The sequence below is a fragment of the Malaclemys terrapin genome, chromosome 3 (assembly GCF_027887155.1).
Source record: "Malaclemys terrapin pileata isolate rMalTer1 chromosome 3, rMalTer1.hap1, whole genome shotgun sequence".
Lineage (NCBI taxonomy): Eukaryota > Metazoa > Chordata > Testudines > Emydidae > Malaclemys > Malaclemys terrapin.
Genome location: NC_071507.1, coordinates 209,372,569 through 209,396,238, shown reverse-complemented (window position 1 = coordinate 209,396,238; position 23,670 = coordinate 209,372,569). Strand labels below are relative to the sequence as shown.

Here is a 23,670-nt window from a genome sequence, read left to right as displayed (position 1 = left end):
ACTTATCAGACAACTTTCAAAATTCCAACAGGAATAGCAAGGTCTAGTACAAATGTGTATTTCTTCACAACAAAAAAGCCTTAAATTCTATAGCCCGGCAAAATTTTTCACATGAAACTGACAAAAAATGCCATCAAATTGTTTTGCAAATTTCTGTAGATTTCACCAAATTAAAAGGGTAAAAAAACCCTTAACAATGAAAATAAATAAAATAAATAAATAAAAAATCCCCCTCAACTTTTCATTTCAACATTTTCAAAAAGAAATGTTTTGATATTTTGGTTTGAAATGACTTTTCATTTCAAAATTTCCTTTAATTGTATTAAATACACACATTTTAAAATGGCTGAAATCAAAACGAACATTTCATTTGACTGGAAATGAAATTATTTGGACTTTTTCATTCACCAATTTAAAAAATAAGAGAAAATCCATTATTTGCCCAGCTCTATTTAATTGTAATTCATGGATGATATAGGCTTTAATAGAACTATCTTCATTTCGCTATATAAATGTTTAAAAAGGGGCATCCCTCCACCACCCACAATTCTCTGCTTAACTCATCTATAACTTCTAATTCACTGGCTGGAAGGGACTTTACAAGATCATCTAGTCTAACCTCCTCTATAACACAGGCCATGGAATTTTACCCAGTTCCTCCGTATGCAGCCACATAAATTGTGTTTGGCTAAAGGATATTTTCCAGGAAGGCCTCCAGTCTTGATCTGAGGATACCACCCCACTAGACTCTCCTCTATCCTCAAACCTGTCCCTAGATTCATAGAATATCAGGGTTGGAAGGGACCTCAAGAGGTCATCTAGTCCAACCCCCTGCTCAAAGCAGGACCAATTCCCAACTAAATCATCCCAGCCAGAGCTTTGTCAAGCCAGGCCTTAAAAACCTCCAAGGAAGGAGACTCCACCACCTCCCTAGGTAACGCATTCCAGTATTTCACCACCCTCCTAGTGAAACAGTTTTTCTTAATATCCAACCTAAACCTCCCCCACTGCAACTTGAGACCATTACTCCTTGTTCTGGCATCTGCTACCACTGAGAACAGTCTAGATCCATCGTCTTTGGAACCCTCTTTCAGGTAGTTGAAAGCAGCTATCAAATCCCCCCTCATTTTCTCTTCTGCAGACTAAATAATCCCAGTTCCCTCAGCCTCTCCTCACAAGTCATGTGCTCCAGCCCCCTAATCATTTTTGTTGCCCTCCGCTGGACTCTTTCCAATTTTTCCACATCCTTCTTGTAGTGTGGGGCCCAAAACTGGACACAGTACTCCAGATGAGGCCTCATCAATGCCGAATAGAGTGGAATGATCACGTCCCTCGATCTGCTGGCAATGCCCCTACTTATACAGCTCAAAATGCCGTTAGCCTTCTTGGCAATAAGGGCACAACTTCTTGTCCACCGTAACTCCTAGGTCCTTTTCTGCAGAACTGCTGCCTAGCCACTCAGTCCCTAGTCTGTAGCAGTGCATGGGATTCTTCCTTCCTAAGTGCAGGACTCTGGACTTATCCTTGTTGAACCTCATCAGGTTTCTTTTGGCCCAATCCTCTAATTTGTCTAGGTCCCTCTGTATCCTGCCCCTACCCTCCAGCACATCTACCACTCCTCCCAGTTTAGTGGCATCTGCAAACTTAGATCATTAATAAAGATATTGAACAAAACCGGCCCCAGGACCAACCTTTGGGGCACTCCGCTTGATATCGGCTGCCAACTAGACATGGACCCATTGATCTCTACCCGTTGAGCCCGATCATCTAGCCAGCTTTCTATCCACCTTATAGTCCATTCATCCAACCCATACTACTTTAACTTGCTCGCAAGAATACTGTGGGAGACCGTATCAAAAGCTTTGCTAAAGTCCAGGATTCTCCATGGACCAACAGACAAAAAGGATTTTTGAATAAATACCCTGGTTTTAAATAAACTCTGGGCCGTCTTCCTGATCCAGCAAACATACAGGACCCCAAGTCCACAAAGGGCCCTAATCCTTAGGGAAGGATTGGAAGGACTAGGCCTACTGAGGACGCATAAGACTATGTGCTTGGTCTATGCTGGAGCTGTGATGAACATGAATCCACAAGGAAATCCTTAGATGGGATGTTGAAGGACTTCTCCTGCCAGAGCCCATGTTAGGGTTGGGGTGATCTCTGGTAAGCTTATTAGCAACTGTGTAGGTTCTTTATTGTTTTTAAATGTGTTTTCCTTTGTAGTGTTTTTACCTTAAGAATAAAATGGGCTTGCATAAAAAGAGCTGTGCTGTAACTAACAATAACTGTGGACAGTCGCACGGTTTTTCATGTCTGAAGAGGAAACATGAAGCTGTGCTTGGGCAGCCTGCCTCTGCTGGGAATAATACAGTGAAGGCAGGGAACTGTGCAGCGTGGGAATACCGGAGTCGAAAGGGAGTGCTCGAGAAAGGCAACTGCTGGAGAGCTGGAAGCATGAGAGTTACGTGTCCTTGATGGACTACTGAGGGGAAACAGAGGTGCAGAAAACACGGTGGGCACAGGTTTCTCTTCCACTCTTGTCATTTCCAACCTCTCCTCCTTCACCCCATTCTTTTGAAGAATGACTCCATCTGACTCCCCTCTTCCACATCACAGTTACCTGCCTCTCCCTGACTCTGACCCCTTCACCTTCCTCTCCAATTTTGGATTCATAGCTCTCGCTCTTGCTCTCTTCACAATTTCCCACCCTCAGTATCTCTAATGGCTACACTGATGACCTGTCTGATCCCTGGCCTCCCACCTCATTTGGCCTTCAACCCTGAATCAGCTCTCTCACTCACCATAACAGCCATGCACTTGACCTCTGATCTCCCCTCTCAAGGGGCATGTTGTGTAATTCCAAGCCACAGGCAGCCTCGCTTTCCCTTACCTTGATGGTCAATATCATCAGTATCACTCTCTCTCTCTTCATCTTCCTCATCCAAAGTTCCTCGTGTCATGATCAAGTCAGAGGGGCCCAATGCAGAAGTGTCAGAAGAATCTAATGAGAAATAGAAGCTTCTAAAGACAAAGTCTCATACTGACAACAACCTAATTCCCTAATATTTCATAACGTAAGCATCTGCACACAGCAACCACAGCTACTGGTACCTACCCTACAAGTATGGACCACACCCCATGGTCCCCATAGACACAAATACATGCGCTGGAATGTGAGATGCTACACAGTAGCATGTTCCCTGTAGAACCCCAAAGATTACAGCCCCACCCATATTGTTGAATTCTTGTTGGATGCCAATTTAATTGCTATGTCACCCTGCCTGGAATGTTTTATCAACGCAATCTATTTATTTCTAGCATGCCCACTCCCCTATTGGCTAGGCACCAGGGTTTCTTCTTTCCCTGATCTTCTGCTGGGGCTAACGCATAGAACAGAGGTTCTCAAACTGTGGTCCGTGGACCATCAGTGGTCTGAGAGCTCCATTCAGGTGGTCCACGGATAGTTCCCTCTAAGGTGTGCGCCTGGGTGGCTGCACACGAGAGAATGAAGGGACACCCACCTAATTAGTGGAGCTGTGCAGGCCTGGCTCCACTAATTAGGTGCCTGGACCCTGGAGAAGATGCACATGCAAGGTGAGATGGTGGCCTTGGGGGAATAGGGTGTAGGTGGGAGGGACAGTGGGGTGAGAAGAGGGGGTGGGGGAATTTGGGATGTGCAGGAATTTGGAATGTGTAGGCTTGCGGCGGCCAGAGAAAAAGGCGACTTTCCCCAGCTCCAGGGCTGCGGCTGCCAGGAAGAGACAGCCCTCCTTCCCACCTCAGCTCTGTGGCTGCTGTTGGGGACCGAGAGAGAGCACATTCATCGCATTGGAAAGGTAAGACTATTGATATTAAATATGAGTTGTGTGCTTTTATTTGTAGAACAAAAAATGTTGTTTATTATTAAGATTTTTTTAATATAGCACTTTTACCCAAAGCACTTTACAACAGTTAGCTAACGGTACAAACAACATTTGGAAAGATCATTAAGCGGTCTGCCAAGACCCTTGGCAATTTTCAAGTGGTCCACGGAAAATAAAGTTTGAGAACCACTGGCATAGAAGATGAGACAGGGAAATGGTCTGTGCCCTTCACTGGGACTAAGTTGCTTTATACTTTTGTGGCAGAGAGAAAAGCTTCAGAAAATTTTCAAGGCAAACTCTACAGAGACTCTTCTGAAGTTAAATTACTCCACCACACAAAACCTTTTCATTACCTGCAAGTAAGTTGCTCTCCATAGCCACAGAGCCCATGTCTTTCTGCAAACGTTCCAGCTGCTCTTTCTGCTGCTTGCTCTGGGCTTTTGCCTACACAAGGAAACATTTTAGTGTGATTAATGTAACACCCATCACAGGGTCTCTGGACACAGTTCAAGTAATACAAGTAAAACAATATTTCCGCTCTAGAAGAGAGGACTACCCAAATGTTGGGTAAAGGTATGAGTCAATAAATGGACTTTACAGCAGAATTTGTTGGACCAGAGAAGGGAAATGAATTCCAGAGCTGAGGGACCTCCACCAGAAACACTTTAAGCCATCCAGTCTCAACTGTCACACTAGTGCATTGAGAGAGGTGTCTCTTGGATAGCCAGGACTCAAAGCATGTAGAGGTACAATCTGTTTTGTTTCAGTGGAATCCACTGAACAGAAAGCCAGCAGAGTCTTTGGAGAACAGTAAGTTCCAGAGTAAAAAATGCTCAACTGATCAACATTCTATGTTAGCTGGAGTGTGATAGCACTAGTCTACATGGGGCATATTGCAGAAATACGATTTGGTGGTTACAAATTATTCTCTCTGAAAAATATTTCTGCACCCTAGTCAGGAACTTTGGGGTAGGAGCAGGGATCATAAAGATGAGTTTTGCTATTGTTCAAAGTTGTGCATAGTGAAAGGTAAACCTCAAATTGTCTGGAGGTTCAGATCACTTTATATTTTATCTCAGTCAGTTCTCTCATCCCTAGAGGTCATGGAGTGGCAGACTCTATGACCCTAGGACACAGACTTGGAAGGGCTAATAGTGTAACTGACGGCAAGCCTTGTGGATAAGGGGGATGAGGCGGACATGGTATATCTTGACTTTAGTAAAGCTTTTGATACTGTCTCACATGGCCTTCTCATAAATAAATTAGGGAAATGCAACCTAGATGGAGATACTATAAGGTGGGTACATAACTGGTTAGAAAACCGTTCCCAGAGTGTAGTTATCAGTGGTTCACAGTCATGCTGGAAGGGCATGAGTGGGGTCACGCAGGGACCAGTTCTGGGTCCACTTCTGTTCAATATCTTCATCAATGATTTAGATAATGGCATAGAGATTACACTTATGAAGTTTGTAGATGATACCAAACTGGGAGGAGTTGCAAGTGCTTTGGAGGATAGGATTATAATTCAAAATGATCTGGAGAAATGGTTTGAAGGAAATAGGATGAAATTCAATAAGGACAAATGCAAAGAACTCCACTTAGGAAGGAACAATCAGTTGCACAGATACAAAATGGGAAATGACTGCCTAGGAAGGAGTACTGTGGAAAGGAATCTGGGGGTCATAGTGGACCACAAGCTAAATATGAGTCAACAGTGTAACACTGTTGGGGTCCGGGGGGGGGGGGGGGAGGAAGAGCGGGGGGAAGCAAATATCATTGAGACATATTAGCAGGAGTGTTGTAAGCAAGACATGAGAAATAATTCTTCCTCTCTTCTCCGCCCTGATTAGGCCTCAATTAGAGTATTGTGTCCAGTTCTGGGTGCCACATTTCAGGAAAGATGTGGACAAATTGGAGACAGTCTAGAGAAGAGCAACAAAAATGATTAAAGGTCAGGAAAACATGACCTATGAGGGAAAAAATTGTGTTGGGGACATGATAACAGCTTTCAAGTACGTAAAAGATTGTTACAAGGAGGAGGGAGAAAAATTGTTCTTCTTAATCTCTGAGGATAGGACAAGAAACAATGGGTTTAAATTGCAGCCAGGGAGATTTAAGTTGGACATTAGGAAAAACTTCCTAACTGTCAGCGTGGTTAAGCACTGGAATAAATTGCATAGGGAGGTTGTAGAATCTCTGTCCTTGGACATTTTTAAAAGCAGGTTACACAAACACCTATCAGGGATTGTCTAGATACTACTTAGTCCTGCCATGAGTGCAGGGGACTGGACTAGATGACCTCTTGAGGTCCCTTCCAGTCCTATGATTCTATTCTATGGTAACAGAAAAGTTCAGGATGGCAAAGGACAGCCCAGAGGAAGAGAAAAAAGGGTACAGTAACCTACCAGACTGGAGCTAGAATCCAAACTTTGCATAAAACAGGGCAGCCAGAAGACATTTTTCATCTCTAACATGAAAGTTACATCTCTGTCTTCTACTTTATTAACACACTTGATATCTTCATGTAAGCCAAAGTGGGAATTTGCAGTGGTACATACAAAGACCTAAAAAGTCACTTTGGAAGATCATAACAAATGGTGTCCTCCACCCCTCGAGTACATGAATGCTTCTAGATTAGATACCCCTGAAGCTAAGTGACTATAACCATGCCCAGGATTCCTAGAGTAATTTCTCTACAGCTTGTATAGTAGAATTATTCGCTCCTTGCTTTATAATCTATTCCCCACTGTACACACCCTACACCTTATTTGCCTTCCTCATGGCTCTCAGACACTGTCCAAGCCTTACCACGTTCAATTACTAGCACTAATGCATTTGGAGGATGTGTGGTTTGTAGAAAAGACTGCTGTACAAAATAAAACCACACCATACCAAATCTAGCAAAGGAGAGACTGAGGATGGGTCTCATGAAAGGGCTTTTCACCGTAAGTGTGATTAGTAAATTAAATAATGGGCTTCTGCAGTGCAGTGGAAATTTAAATCCAGATTGGATAAGTCTTTTAAGGAAAATAACCAGACTATACTCTGAGAAGCTGGAATACTGAAGGAAAGCTGGAGCAGACTAGTTGGCACTCTGACCCCAGAATACACTGCCTGTATGTGAAATACTTGTAAATCTTTACCAATGATTTTCTCAGACGCTCATATTCTGGACGATACTCCCTGAAAAGAGAAACGTTTTGAACATTTACTTATAAACAACATCTGTCCATTACCTAAGCCTCTGAGCATATTTCCATTAATCCAACAATTAAGACAACATTTAACATTACAGCTGTAACTAGAACAGATCCTGAATTTTCCATTACCCATAATAAACCAGACATTGAGTGAACAAATGGTGCCTTATTCAAGGGAGATTTTTTTTCAAAAAGCATATAGGAATGTTGACCAATACATGGGCTGTCCCTCTTAAGGCAGAAGATGAGAAGCTAAGGACAAATACAAAAACTGCAGCTGTTGCTCACACAAGCAAGCTGGCAGAGACTCAGCCCAGAGATGACTGAGATAAGGCTGCTATGATGAGGGAAACTGCCTGAATTGGTGAGGATGACATTGTGCAGTGTTGGTATAGCCATGTCGGTCCCAGGATATTAGACAGACAAGATGGGTGAGGTAATATCTTTTATTGGACCAACTTCTGTTGATGAGAGAGACAAGCTTTTGAGCTAAACAGAGCTCTTCCTCAGGGTCAAGGAAAGGTACTCAGAGTGTCGCAGCTAAATACAAGGTCAAACAGATAATACATATTCTAAGGGCAGGTCTACACTACTGCTTAAGTTGATATAACATACGTCGCTCAGGAGTGTGTGAGAAAGCCACCAGTTATAGTGACCTAAGCGAGGTCCACAACGGCACTATGTCATCAGGAGATACTCTCCCGCCAACATAGCTTCCGCCTCTCACGGAGGTGGAGTAATTATGCTGGAGGGAGAGTGCTCTCCCTTCGGCATAGAGCAGTGGTTACCAACTGGTTGATCACGATAGACTGGTCGATCCTAGAGAATCTCCCAGTTGATCGCAATCTTCAGCGGTGTAGCGAAGCTGCTGCTAAGTCAGGCTCCCTGCCTGTCCCAGCCCCGCACTGCTCCCGGAAGCGGCCAGTGCAGCCCCGCGGGTAGGGGTCTCCCTCCACACACAGCTCCTACCTGCAAGCACCGCCCCTGAAGCTCCCATTGGCCGGGAACAGGGAGCTGTGGCCAATGGGAGCTGCGGGGGCGGTGTTTGCAGAGAGGGGCAGCATGCAGAGCCACGTGCCCCACCAGGGACCGCAGGGGCACGTTGGCCTCTTCCGGGAGCAGCGTGGGGCCAGGGTAGGCAGGGAGCTTTCCTTAATGTCGCTGCACTGCCGACCAGGAGTCGCCTTAGGTAAGTGCCACCCAGCAGGATGCCGTACACCCCAACCCCCAGCCCTGAGCCAGCACCCCAACCCCCCTCCTGCACCCCAACCCCCTTCCCCAGGCTCAGCCCAGAGCCCCCTCTCACACTGCGAAACCCTTGTCCCCAGCCCAGAGCCCGCACCCCCTCCCAAGCCCAAACTCCCTACCCCAGCCCAGTGAAAGGGAGCGAGGGTGAGCGAGCGACCAAGAGAGGGGCGGATAGAGTGAGTGGGGCAGGGCTTTGGGGAAGGGGCAGATCCTGGGTTGCCTTTAAATTCAAAAAGTAATTTTGGGTGTAAAAAGGTTGGAGACCACTGGCATAGAATATCTTCACCAGACATGCTACAGCAGTGCAGCTGCACTGATGTAGCGCTTCTAGTGTAGACTAGCCCTACCATTCAAGGTGAAGTGACCTGTTAACACCACTGTGATCATAAGACAAAAATGGGGGTTAGTGGGTTACAGATGGTTGTAATAAGCCATAAATCCAATGTCTTTATTAAGACCATGATTTTTAGTGTCTAGCAAACTCATGAATTTAAGCTCCCAGACTCATCTTTTGAAACTGATAGGTCTGACATGGAGTGACTGCTTTGTGAAAAGTGTTCACCCACAGGTGATAGGGTATTTTTCGTCTTATGATTTTCCTGTCAGAGTTCATTTAAGACAGTGGTTCTCAAACTTTTGCACTGATGACCCCTTTCACACAGCAAGCCTCTGAGTGCGACCCCCCTTATAAATCAAAAACACTTTTTTGTATATTTAACACAGTTATAAATGCTGGAGGCAAAGCGGGGTTTGGGGTGCAGGCTGACAACTCGTGACCCCCCCATGTAATAACCTCGCGACCCCCTGAGGGGTCCCGACCCTGTTTGAGAACCCCTGATTTAAGAGCGTAGTGATTGTCTGGTTTCACCCACACAGCTATTATTGGAACATTTAAAATGTACTGGATGAGATATACCACATGTTGTGATGGAGATGTGTAGGATCCTTGATCTTGAAAAGTGTATTGGGGGGTGGGGTGTCCTATCGAGTATGGGTTGTAATTGTTTCATAATACTCCACATGGGTTCCAGTGTGGGGTGGTGACAACTAGGGTTAGGAGTAGGGACAAGTGTCTCACAGGTTTGCAATTTGGGGGCCTGATTAGAAGGGCTAATTCCTGGCAGCACTCACTAGCCTAGAGTACTTTTTGCATCTGTACCCAGTAAAAAAAGAAAGATTTACCTCTCACAGATGCAGGACTTGTTACAGATTTCCAAGACTTTGTCACCTCATGATTACACTACTCTGGCACACTTTACATGGCGCTACACCGTGGGACTATTTGGAAGCTAAAGCTATTGCAGAATGCTACTTATTAATTAGGGTTTCACACAGGCAGCACATCTCACCAGCACTCCATGACCTACAGTCTATTCACAGGTGTCAAGTCGGAGTTCCAAGTGTTGAGTTTGACTGTATAAGGCAACCAAACAATCTGGCAGTATTCCATGAGGGGAGAAGCACAACTGCAATCAGCAGAGATGCCTGACCTGGAGCTTCACCAGTTTAAACAGGAGAGGGCTTGCTGGCAGGATGTTTTCTGTGAAGGTTCCTTGAATTTGCTCACCACTGAGTCTGCCAGATTCCTGTTGTGGTTGCTTTCTGGGCACAATGCAAACCTAGCCTATCCTGAGGGATCGAAGGAGGAGGTGGGTTGAAGGGGTTATCTGTACTGGTGTTTTCTGGATTTTCTATTGAGCAGTTACCAATTTTTAAATTCATGTCTGGACAGTTTGTGTGTTTGAATGTCTTATTTGTGTACTCTAGTATACACAGGACAGGTGTTTTATAACAAATACTCTAGGTCAGTGGTCCCCAAACTTTTTTGGTTGTCGTCTCCTCCCCCCGACCCCGGAGCCATGGTTGGGAGCCAGGACTGGGGCCAGAGTCATAGTCTGGAGCGGAGCAGCGGCTGGGCTGAACAGTACTCCCTCACCATCCCCTGGGGGGCCTCCTAAACATTCCTCCACATCCCTCGGGGGGGGGGGGGGGGGGGGGGTCTAACCCCACAGTTCAGCGACCACTTCTCTAGGCCAACTGAGCTGCAAAAGACCATCACGCATTCAAGCAAAGGAACAAGCCCATGAATTGGTAGCTGAGCAGCATTCTTTAAATCAAGAACACTTTCCCTCACACTGAAAATCACCACCTCACCTCTCATATTCATCTACAGCTTCAGAGACTTTCACAAAAAATTCATCCAGTCCTGTACCCAGCACAGCAGAAACACCAACCACCTGCAAAAGAAATGTATGTTCCAGAAACTAAATTGAGGCACCGTTCATACAAAGGATTATAAATAACCTTTATGGGAGATGAATACTGGAGTTACCAATCAAAGATAATGACTGGGGAAATACCCATGGGGACTGCTATCAATTTAAAATTTAATTATAACTACAATCCTTCAAATGACCCAGAACCATCAAACTGTGTATACGTTCCTGTCATTGCTACATTCATCATCTCTTCCTCACTTACTCAGTTTGTTATACCCACTTATTTTGTCTTGTCTTTACACTAAGTTCTTTGGGGCAAAGACTGGGTCTGTCCTATACATGTGTATAGTGCCTAGCACAACAGGGCTCTAGGGCCCCAGTCCTCATTGGGCTTTTAAGCACTGCCACAGCATAAATAACAAAGAATGTGAAACTGAGAATATAGTATCTTTACATCATAATGTTCAGCTGAATCATAGTAAAAATATGGGCAACACAATCCAATGCATGAAAATAATGAATTCCTTGAATATAGTAGAGAAGATGGGTAAGCGTAGGGGAAAAAAATCAAGTCTGTTTTCTAATTAAAGAAAAGATGGGTTATCATGGGGCATAGAGCAAATCTCTCATTCTGGGACAGAAACTAAAAACTCATCTTTTAAACATATATGTTATGGGCTCCTAGAGTGATACTGAGGCAAATGCAGATTCCTAAGGCCAGAAGGGAACCTTGTATTTATACAGGTAAGACTAGAACTATTGGTGTCTCCTCTTCTTCTGTTTTCCCAGCTAGCTGGGGTTGAGTCGCTGGATCAGTCTGTGACAGGATTGCTAATCCAATGCTCAATCCGTACCCACTTTGTGAGCCTGTACACAGTCCATCCACAGTTTTCTTGGGTATCCTCTTATTCTCTGCCTATGAATTCTAGTTTCAAACATCTCCCTAACAGGATTCTCTTCATTCATCCTTCGTACATTCCCAAACATCTCAGCCTTCACTCTTCCTGCTTCTTTCCAATAACACAGTTCTTGGTCTCATTCCTGAGAATGTCATTCCACATGAGGTCCAGCAATGTCACTCCCTCAAATGCCTTCAAACATCTCACTTCAATAGCTTCAAGTCTTCTCAAGTACCTCTCTTTGGTCACCCACATCTCTGATCTGTACAGAAGAGCTGGTTTTACCATGGTTTGTGTAGTTGTCCCTTAAGTTGCAAGGACATCCATTTATCATAAAACATGACACTTCTGCTGCACCAGACTTCTCCTACACTCACTCAACAGCCATGCTTGTGGTTCTCTGTTGATTTTGCCATTTGCCGTTAATCAGCCCAAAAGATACTTACACGCAGAAGCCTGATTTAGGTACTGGCTCTCAACGTTGGTATTTGTCTGTCTTGGTTCCACCCAAGCCACCCACATGATTTTAGTCTTTGCTTTACTCATTCTGAGGTTACAATTTGTTAGTTCCCTGTTCCAGGCATCAGTTGCTTGGACCAAATCTTCCTTAGCATTGGGCATTAGAGCAATATTGTCTATACAGATCAACTTAGTACAATATTTCATTTTTGATTTTCTTATTGATGAAATTCATCACAATTATGAATAGCGAGGGACTAAGCATTGATCCCTGGTGGAGCCCACCTTGCATCTCAATACCCTCTGTTACACCAAAGGGCATCCACATTTTAGTCATGGAACTGTCTATTGGTCTCTCCTGGCCTCAAAATCTATGCAGAAAGCTACCATTCAGAGTTTAGGTCTTGTATTATAAAACAGCTCAGTACAATTAACTATTTAGCACGATAAGTATGCATAGCACTATTTTAATGATTTATATGATGCCATGATTTGCCAGATGCTTAACACAATTAAAATTGACAAGGAGGAAGGAACACAAGCCAGAATAGGGAATAAAGAATATTTAGATAAATCAGAATGAAATTCACCCTAAGGTACTTAAGAAACTAGCTGAAGCAATCATGGACCCTTTGCCGATTACATTCAGGAACTCATGGAGGACAGGTGCTGCCCCGCAGGGCTGGAGAAGGGCAAACATAGTATCCATCTTTAAAAAGGGGAACAAAGAGAACCCAGGGAATTATTGACTAGTCAGCCTAACCTCAACATCTGGAAAATACTGGAACAAATGATTAAACAATCAATTTTTAAGCACCTAGAGGATAATAGGGTAATAAGAAATACCCAACATGGGTAGTCAAGAGCAAATCATGCCAAGCCAACTTAATTTCCTTCTTTGACAAGGTTACTGGCCTAGTAGAAAGAGGGGAAGCATTAGATGTGATATATCTTGCTTTTAGTAGGCTTTTGACATAGTCCCTATAGTAAGATGAGGCCCTGAGACATAAACTCTTGGTATCAGAGGCCCGGTATGAGACCTGAGGCCTGAACTGAAGTAATGGTCAAGACTTTGCTAACATAAAGTAAAGTTAAGCTGTGAGCCAGAGGCAGGCCCTGCTCACAGAAGTTGGCAAGAAGAAGGCTGCTAAAAGCACGTAGACACATATAAGCACTAATAAGATGAACGTGTGCCAGGATGGCACCAGAACATCCCGGTATGAACACATTCCACAGAGATAACAAGGAATAAGCAGACCCATCCTAAAGACAGTGTCAGAAGGACATTATGATGGATAGACTTGTTTGTTCGAACCAACCTGTACCAGGGGAAAGGCAGCACGCTAATGAGTAGAGGGGTTGTACCTCAATACGTCAGGAGTGATGTGTAACCTGTTTGTACCGGTGTATAAGAATGCATCCCCGAGTGGAAGTCTTGGTCTGGCCTAGGGGGCAGTGGCAAATCCCGCCACTGAGTCGGTCCATTGTCAGGTAGCACATACATACTAGCAAAACTGTAGACATCTGATCCGGGGAGGCAGAGACTGTGTTTCGTTTGGCAATAAACCTGGCTGGGTGCTTTCGTACCTTATTAGAGTCTGTGGTCGTTGGGGTTTTTTTTGGGGTCTGCTGTGTCAGCTATCTGCACAGAGCCGGGGCAGCACACAGAGGGAACACACGCACGCAGACAACTGTTATAATTGAACAGAGCAGACACCACACCAGTGACATCTGATAACATTCCCACTTGACATTATGATATACAAACTAGGGAAATGTAGTCTAGAGATGAAATTACTATAAAGTGGCTTTACTGTCAAAGAGTGGGCATATTTAGTGGGGTCCCGCAGGGACATTAATAATTTGCATAATGGAGTGGAGAGCATACTTATAAAATTTGTGGATGACACCAAGCTGGGAGGGGTTGCAAGCACTTTGGAGGACAGGATTAAAACATAAGAACAGCCATACTGGGTCACACCAAAGGTCCATCTAGCCCAGTATCCTGTCTTCCGACAGTGGCCAATGCCAGTTGCCCCAGAGGGAATGAACAGAACAGGTCATCATCAAGTGATCCATCCCCGTCACCCATTCCCAGCTTCTGGCCAACAGAGGCTAGGGACACCATCCCTGCCCATCCTGGCTAATAGCCATTGATGGACCTATCCTCCATGAATTTATCTAGTTCTTTTTTGAACCCTGTTATAGTCTTGGCCTCCACAGCATCCTCTGGCAAAGAGTTCCACCGGATGAATCATAGAATATCAGGGTTGGAAGGGACCTTAGGAGGTCATCTAGTCCAACCTCCTGCTCAAAGCAGGACCAATTCCCAACTAAACCATCCCAGCCAGGGCTTTGTCAAGCCTGACCTTAAAAACCTCTAAATTGACTGTGTTGTGTGACGAAATACTTCCCTTTGTTTGTTTTAAACCTGCTGCCTATTAATTTCATTTGGTGACCCCTAGTTCTTGAGAGTAAATAACACTTCCTTATTTACTTTCTCTACACCTATCATGATTTTATAGACCTCTATCATATTCCCCCATAGTCGTCTCTTTCCCAAGCTGAAAAGTCACAATCTTATTAATCTCTCCTCATACTGAAGCTGTTCCATACCCCTATTCATTTTGGTTGCCATTCTCTACCTTTTCCAAGTCCAATATCTTTTTTGAAATGGGTTGACCATATCTGCAGATCATTTATGAATATGTTGAATAGGACTGGTCCCAGTACAGACGCCTGGAGACACCATTATTTACCTCTCTCCCTGACCATTTATTCCTACCCTTTGTTTCCTAATACGCAAGAATGGCCATATGGGTTGAATCAAATGGTCCACCGAGCCCAGTATCTTGTCTTCTGGCGGCAGCCAATGCCAGATGCTTCAAAGGGAAAGAACGGAATAGGGTAATCAAGTGATCCATCCCATGTCTGGCATTCAGAGGCTTAGGGACACCCAAGGCATGGGATTGCATCGCTGACCATCTTGGCTAATAGCCATTGATGGACCTATCCTCCACGAATTTATCTAATTCTTGTTTTAATCGAGTTATATTTTTGGTCTTCACAACATCCCCTGGCAATGAGTTCTAGAGGTTGACTGTGCATTGTGTGAAGTAGTACCTCCTTTTGTTTGTTTTAAACCTGCCGCCAATTAATTTCATTGAGTGAGCCCTGGTTGTTGAGTTATATGATGGGTAAACCACACTTCCCTGTTCACTTTGTCCACACCATTCATGGTTTTATAAACCTCTATCACATCCCTCCCCAGGTAGTCTCTTTTCCAAGCTAAATAGTACCAATCTTTTTAATCTCTCCTCATAGGGAAGATGTTCCATATCCTTAATCATTGTTGTTGATTTTTCTGTTCTTTTTCCAAAATATCTTTTTTGAGATGGGGTGACCAGAACTTCACACAGTATTCAAGGTGTGGGAGTACCATTATGATGGCGAGTGTCTCTTATTTCCTTTCCTAATGGTTCTTAACACTCGGTTAGCTTTTTTGACTGTCACAGCACATTGAGCAGATGTTTTCAGAGAACTACTTGCTATGGCTCTCAGATCTCTTTTCTGAGTGCTAAAAGCTAATTTAGACCCCATCATTTTGTACATACAGTTGGGATTATGGCTTTTTATTTTATTTTTTTAATATATATATATATATATATATATATATATATATATATATATATATATATATATATATATATATATATATATATAAAATATACATATACACACACAAAATTTCATTTGCCATTTTGTTGCCCAGACAACCAGTTTTGTGAAATCCCTTGTAACTCTTCACAGTCTGCGTTGGACTTAACTATCTCGAGTAATTTTGTAACATCTGCAAACTTTGCCGCTTCACTGTTTACCCCTTTTTCCAGATCATTTGTGAACATGTTGATCAGCACAGGTCCCAGTACAGATCGCTGGGGAACACTTACTTACCTCTCTCCATTCTGAAAACTGTCCCAGATTGAGGTGTCAACAGAGGTGGTTTTGGAGCAAATTGATAAATTAAACAGTAATAAATCATCAGGACCAGATGGCATTCACCCAACGGTTCTGAAGGAACTCTAATATGAAACTGAAGAACTATCATCTGTGGTATATAACCTCTCACTTAAATCAGTTTCTGTACTAGATGACTGGCAGATAGCTAATGTGATGCCAATTAGAATTCAAAGTGATCTTGACAAATTAGAGAATTGGTCTGAATTCAACAAGATTAAATTCAGTAAAGACGAGTGCAAAGTACTACACTTAAAAAGGAAAAAAATCAAATGCATAACTACAAAATAGAGAATAACTGCAATATGGTAGTACTGCTGAAAAGGATCTGGGAGTTATAGTGGATGGCAAACTGAATATGAGCCAACAAAGACTAATATTCTGGGATGTATTAACAGGGATGTCATATGTGAGAAATGGAAGGCAACTGTTCCGCTCTATGTGGTACTGGTGAGCCCTCAGCAGGAGTACTGAGTCCAGTTCTGGGTGCCACACTACAAAAATGTGGACAAATTAGAGGGAGTGCAGAGGAGAACAAGAAAAATTATAAAAGGTTCAGAAAGCCTGACCTATGAGGAAGAGTTAAAAAACTGGGCCTGTTTAGTCAGTAGAAAAGACAACTGAAGAGGGACCTGATGATAGTCTTTAAATCCATTAAGGGCTGTTACAAAGAAGATGATTATCAACTGATCTCCATGTCCACTGAAGGTAGGACAAGAATTATTTTAATCTGGAACAAGGGAGATTTAGGTTAGATATTAAGAAAAACTTTCTAACTATAAGGTTAGTCAAGTTGTGGAATAGGTTACTAAGGGAGGTTGTGGAATTTTCATTACTGGAGATTTTTTATGAACAAGTTGGATAAATATCTGTCAGGGACAATCTAGGTTTAATTGATCCTGACTCAGCACAGGGAAGTAGAGTGGACTAGATAACCTCTTGGGGTCCCTTTCAGTCCTACATTTCTATGATTCAAGGGGCTTTAAAAACAAATAAGACATAGTCCCTGCTCTGACCTAAACAGACTTTTTTTTAAATCTAAGGCTTATTATAATTTGGGGTGCTGCATAGAGTGAAGAAGTGAATCGGAAAGGGGGATGGTGTGAATGAAAGGGCAAGCAGAAGGAATGATGAGACAATTGAGCAGGAGCACGAGGTTATAGAGAAGACAGACAACAAGGTCCCTGTCCTGAGGAGCTTACAGATAACTCAGTGGAAAACAAAGCATCCCAGGGCTTTCTAGAAAGGGAGGATAGACCACGGGCTAGTCTGGAACTTGGGAAACTGGTGTTCAATTCTGTAGTCTGCTACAGACTTACTGTGAGACCTTGGGCAAGTCACTTAGCCTCTGTGCCCCATTTCCCTGGATGGAACTACAAGACATGGCCTGTCATGACCCTGATCACTTTGTTTATATGCTGTGCTATCTCATCTAATTTTGGTCTTGAGATTACAAGGCTTTTGGAGCAGGGGCAGTGTCTTCCTCTGTCTGTGCAGCACAATGCAGCCCAGACCTTGGGCCTTTTGATGCTACCATAATACAAATAATAAACATCCAGGGTATGCAGTAATTTTTATAAAGTACAGGAACATTTGCAATATAATCAAGGCCTAAAGTATATGGTAAAACCTACCCGATTTCTGTGGTTCTCTAGTGATACAGACCAGAAAATCTGAGATACTCATTTATTTACATACAAAAGAGCAGAATTTTATTGAAAACAAATCATGCAATCAGTAGAGTATATTTGTAAGTCATGCTCTGGCCAGAGGATCCATGCATGAAAAGGATGGTCCAATGGTTAGGACACTGGTATAAGACATAGGAAAACTGGGTTCAATTCCCTTCTCCGCCATAGACTTCCTGTATAACCTTGGGAAAGTTACTTAGCCTCTCTTTGCTTCAGTTCTCCATCTGTAAAATGGGGATAGTACCCCACCCTAAATGACAGGTGTTGTGAGGACAACTTCATTAAAGATTGGGAAGTCCTTAGGATATACTGATGAAGAGTGCTATATAAGAAATAGCATTATTGATTCAGCAGCTGGTGTTATTTATTTTGATATTGAATTCAGCCTTGTTGTCCACACATTTTCAGATGTCAGCATGTGTAGATTTGTGTACTGACAACGCCTAACTGCATCACAGAACTGTCAAGGAGGAAAGCAGAAGGGTTTTTACAGCTACATAGTGGGAGCAGGCTGTTGGTACTTTTAGCAGCTAGGGAGACAGAGGAAGCCATTTGGAATTGTGGCATAAACTCATTAGCCGGATGTTTCTACTAAAATTATCAGTGAAATACTTGAGTTGACATTTTAAATTATCATTATGTCTCAAAGTCAACATCGGGTTACGATGAATAGGGCAGTTCCAATAGAGCTAATGTTTCAGGAAGAAGATACAGCAACAGCTTACACTCTGTCCACTTAATCATTATCATCTGTAGCATTACCATCATGCCTAGGAACCAGGACCTGATCGTGCGGGATGCTATACAGATACAGAACAAAGAGACAGTACCTGACCCACCGAGATTACAATCAAGTATCAGGCAAGAGACCACAGATGGATATGGGCAGATGGAGGGGTAAAAGTGAACAAGGAGACAGTATGGTTCTGCATTATAGGCAATAGCCTTTGCACACCAACAGCCTAACTATTGTCAAGTTTTTTGTAGGCACTGTGGCAAAAAGGACAGTTTTGAAGAGGGAGTGGAAGGTAGATAATGAGGTACCTTTGTGGATCTTTACAGGAAACACCTGCCAAGCGTGAGGGGCAGCATGGGTGAAAGCACAAAGGTAAAAAAAAATTTAAATTTTAACACTGTTTTTTAAAATTGAAAGCTAATGGGGAGCACAATTCTGCAGCCAGGGGACAGTACGGGAGGGACACCATGCAAACCCCAATGAAATAGCTATGGAATCACTGGCACTCCCTGACATATAGGCTTTTCAATGGCACTCATTACTGGATTATTTAAGTACTTTATAGTAATGGATTTAGCCCCCCAATCCCACTGGGGTAGGAAAAGATATCTTCCCATTTACCATATGGGCAAGATCTCTGTTTCTAAGGTCATGACCAAAACAACCTCCTTCAGTAAGTGGTACAGAACTGAATCGGACTCCTTTAAAAAGAATGAAGGTCTTAGCTGACCCTGCTAGAGTACAAGGCATTTCAAATGAGAGACTCTGAAATGACACCATCCACTCCAACAATTACACTGCTTTCTTAGGAACACGACTACTTCATTCTTTGCTTTCTCTAATGACAGGTTTCAGAGTAACAGCCGTGTTAGTCTGTATCCGCAAAAAGAAGAACAGGAGTACTTGTGGCACCTTAGAGACTAACAAATTTATTAGAGCATAAGCTTTCGTGGACTACAGCCCACTTTTATGCATCCGAAGAAGTGGGCTGTAGTCCACGAAAGCTTATGCTCTAATAAATTTGTTAGTCTCTAAGGTGCCACAAGTACTCCTGTTCTTCTTTTTGCTTTCTCTGGTGATTTATTTGCAATTTAATTTTAAATTACTCCCTCTGCCACTCTGAGGCAGGATAAAGTAATCCAAAGCATTTGCCCCTTATTCTCCGAAGAATGACGCAGAGAAATCAGTCCCCTCTATGTCCCAGGGTGCAGGACTCAGCAAGGAATCGAGGCTGAGAGCAGTGAAGAGAGATGCCTGTGTATGGGGGTAGTGAACAGGGGGGAGGCTTACCTTGAGTGAGCTGTAAAACTCATCCAACACCAGGCTCATGGAACGAGTCAGGTTACTAACATATGTTGTCTCTTGATTCAAGGCATCTTGAAAGATCTCAAAATCCTGCATCCATTCTACTGCAAAACTGTGATCAATTATATCTGTCTGGAATGTATAAGGAAATGAGAAGTCAGTTTTCAGAGATGATGGTGGTTCCTTGGTTCTGTATTAGCATGGGCACTCCACAGTACCTGAGAGTTAAGGCTAGTAAACAGTTTTCATTCTAATTCCATTATCAAATGCTCATAACTTTCCAAAACATTCACTCCCTGGCCTAAAATATTCCATGCTTTGTTTTGTCAGTTCAGCTGTTTCAATCGGAAAAAGGTACAAACCAACACTATTTCAATTTTAAAAAGGCATGTTTAGAGTTTAAGGCAGTGCTACTGCAATTTGATCAACATGGGAGGACTCGTAGGTCTGCGTGCAGTCCCACTGAAGTCAATGGGACCCTGCCAGTGTGTATGAGATTGCATTATTGGGGTCTAGGCAAGTTGAGTCCTCACTTATGACCTCACACACCGTTGGTTGGCTTGAAAAACTTTAGTTTTTTTTTATTAGTGACTAAACACTACTCACCGAGCACCACAGCAATAAGAGCTATGCAAACATATAGTACAGCACTCCCTGCCCCCATAGAACTTACAATATAAATTTTTAACGCAAGACAAATGGATTTGGGGGAAAACAGGGAAGACAAAAGAACAGGAGCAGTAAAGGGGAGTTTTGCAAAGGACTTTTACAAGTGAAGGAGGAAAGACTGGGTGAGTCTGTCTGTTAGTTTGTTCTGTGCTTGCTTGCCTGCCTGCTGTGTGATTCCTTAATTGAAGATTATAGTGTGGTCTGTTCTGGGGGTTGCGTGCCAATCCAAGTGCTAGGCTAGGCTGAGAGTTTACTAATGAGGCTCTAGCCTGCTATCCTTTGATACCTAAATCCTTTTGGGTCCCTTGACAAGAGGCAGGGATAACTCAGGGGAAATGGGGGCTTAAAAAGCTAGCTCCTAAGAAGCCAGAGAAAGCAGCGAATACAGCAGCAAACAGGAGTTTTGTGCGGGAGTGAGTGAAGCAGAAACACCTAACAAAAATACTCTAAACTTAGACCATTTTAATCACCCACCCGCCCCAGCCAAAAAGAAAACCTGCAAGAGTAAAAATAATGCAGACAGAAGTCCAGCAACGAAGTGGGGACTATATAGCTTATTACACCGGGAGCACTCAAGGAAGACAAGGCCATTGGAGAAAAGCTAAATGAATTCTTTGTATTGGTCTTCACTGCAGAAGATGTGGGGGAGATTCCAGCACCAGAGTCATTCTTTTTAGTTGCCAAATCTGAGGAACTGTCCCAGATTGAGGTGTCAATAGAGGAGGCTTTGGAACAGATTGATACAAACAGTAATAAGTCACTAAGACCACATGGTATTCACCCAAATGTTCTGAAGGAATTCATACAAAATTGAACTACTATTGTAGTTTGCAGTCTATCACTTAAATCAGCCTCTGTATCAGATGACTGAAGGGTAGCTAATGTAGTGCTGATTTAAAAAAAAAAAAAGAAAAAGAGGCTCCAGAGGCAGTCCTGGCACTTCCAGGCCAGTGAGCCTAACTTCAGTACCAGGAAAATTGGTTGGAACTATAGAAAAGAACAGAATTACCAGATACATAGATGGACTTAATTTGTTAGGGAAGAGTCAACAGGGCTTTTGTAAAGGGAAATCATGCCTCACCAGTCTATTAGAATTCTTTGAGGGTGTCAACAAGCACGTGGACAAGGGTAATCGAGTGGCTGCAGTATTCTTGGACTTTCAGAAAACCTTTGACAAGGTCCCTCACCACAGGGTTTTAAGCAAACAAAGCAGTCATGGGATTAGAGGGAAGGTACTCATGAATCAGTAACTGGTTAAAAGACAGGAAACAAAGGGTAGGAATAAATGGCCAGTCTTCACAATGGAGAGAGGTAAATAGCAGGGTCCCCCAAAGATCTATACTGGACCTGTGCTGTTCAACATATTCTCCCACAGCCTCCTCTCCCCACAGACCAAGGAGATCAATCCCCTCCCCTGTAGTCCATGCAGGAGTGCGTTTGATGTGGGAGCCAGCTACTGCCCAGCTGAGAGTGCCATGTGAGCTCTCCACACTGAGGAATTTCAAAATTTCCTGGGGCTTTGAAAGGAGAAGGGCAAATGCCTGTGTAGCTGGATGTAGGGCAGTGGAGTTCGAAAAAGTGAGCATTGTGGGATACCCCCTGGAGTCCAGTTACAGCGAAGTAATAAACGCTGTGTCTACACTGACACTTTGTTGATCTAACTTTGCCGCAATAAGCTCTATGCCTCTTGGCATGGTGGTTTTATTTTGTCAGCAAAGCAGAAGACTACCGTTGGTGGGAGGAGTATTGTCGTGTGTACACCTCCACTATTTTATTGAAAAAAGCTGCCTTTTGACGATGAAACTATGTAGTGTAAACAAGGCCTAACTCAGGCTATGTCTACACTGTACTTTTGTTGGTAAAACTTTTGTCGGTCGGGGTGTGGGAAAAAAACCACAATCCCGACTGACAAAAGCTTTACCGACAAAAAGCACCAGTGTGGACAGCGCTTTAATCAGCAGGAGACACTCTCCTACTGACAAAGCTACCGTCCCTCGTTGGGGGTGGTTTTATTTTGTTGGCAGGAGAGCACTGCCGTAGTGCTGCTGTAAGGTGCACAGTGTAGACATAGCCTCTGAGTGTCACAGTTAAATACAAGGTGGAACAGATTGTTCAGCGTAAGTAGTTAACACATTTCCAGGGATCCTTCAAGGTGAAGTGACCCTTTAACACTCCTTCAGTCATAGGGAGAAAAGGGGGAGAAGCAGCTGGGGGTGGGCAGCAATCACTCCCCCCCCCCCACCCCCCATCTTTCCTCCTTATGACTAGAGGGGTGTTAAAAGGGTCACTTCACACCACTGCATACACAGTAACTGAAATAGTTACTTTTCCATTTTACTGACTTCGTACCCTAGACAGCACTGTGTGTGTAGACAGCTCCACTGCTCCACTGTAATTACCAGGTCAGGTTCTTATACAGCAAAAGCAGAGATGCACTGATTTTACATCTTCCTAGTTTTACAAACTGTCGGAGGAACATAGGCAGGCTTGGAGGGGGCATGCAAGGTGGTGGCCTCTAGAGCAGGGGTGAGAGTAGTGTGAGCACTCAGGACAGTGGGTCTTTGATCAGGTGTGTGTGAGAGAAGCGAGGCTGGCATTCAAGGCAGGGGGTTGCCAAGGCAAGTGAGAGAGAGAAGGAAAAGTTTAGGAACGGGGTGACTGGGAAATACATAGCATTGGAAATAACTATCACATTTGTAAAAGTGGACTAGGCTTCGGGCCGGGCGGGGATGGGACGGATAGCTCAGTGGTTTGAGCATTGGCCTGCTAAACCCAGGGTTGAGAGTTCAATCCTTGAGGGGGCCACTTAGGGATCTGGGGCAAAAATCAGTACTTGGTCCTGCTACTGAAGGCAGGGGGCTGGACTCGATGACCTTTCAAGGTCCCTTCCAGTTCTAGGAGATAGGATATCTCCACTAATTTATTTAAAGTGACAGCATCCCTTTAAGAGTATACATCAGTAAATAAAAAGGAATGGAAACACATCCTTAGGATGACTGGTATCTGCCAAGTGTACAGTTTAGTAGTGTCAATGATCGACACCAACAGGCTTTGCCAAAGGATGCCCATTACAGCACAGAGGACTCTCACCGTAAGAAAAAGGAACTTAGGCAACAGAAAGGAATTTGTTTACAGGACTCTATTTGTGTTTTTTCTGTTGGGCAAGGAAACTCAGCCCATTATTGAGAAGTGGTAGGTTTAGAAAATTCTCCCTACCTTACTAGGGCAGGGCAAGACTATGGAGGTAGATATGAAGGTAGGTACTGAACCACACCTCTAGATGAAGGGTTAAGGTATCCAGTATAAGTGAAAGGTGGCAGAAATGTGGTCTTCGTCAATGAAGATGTCATGTAAAATCAGCGTA

The 23,670-nt window shown here is 43.5% G+C and overlaps 1 protein-coding gene across 1 annotated transcript in view; it reads right to left on the bottom strand.

The window, feature by feature from the left end:
* Positions 1 to 23,670, bottom strand: part of GPN1 (GPN-loop GTPase 1) — an 84,287-nt gene that overhangs the window by 42,466 nt on the left and 18,151 nt on the right. The window contains exons 9-13 of the mRNA XM_054022925.1: positions 19,623 to 19,769; positions 10,466 to 10,548; positions 7,007 to 7,046; positions 4,217 to 4,307; positions 2,891 to 3,001 (exon numbers count right to left, since the gene is read on the bottom strand). Of these exons, the coding sequence (XP_053878900.1) occupies positions 2,891 to 3,001; positions 4,217 to 4,307; positions 7,007 to 7,046; positions 10,466 to 10,548; positions 19,623 to 19,769 (472 nt within the window). The remainder of the gene's footprint in view (positions 1 to 2,890; positions 3,002 to 4,216; positions 4,308 to 7,006; positions 7,047 to 10,465; positions 10,549 to 19,622; positions 19,770 to 23,670) is intronic.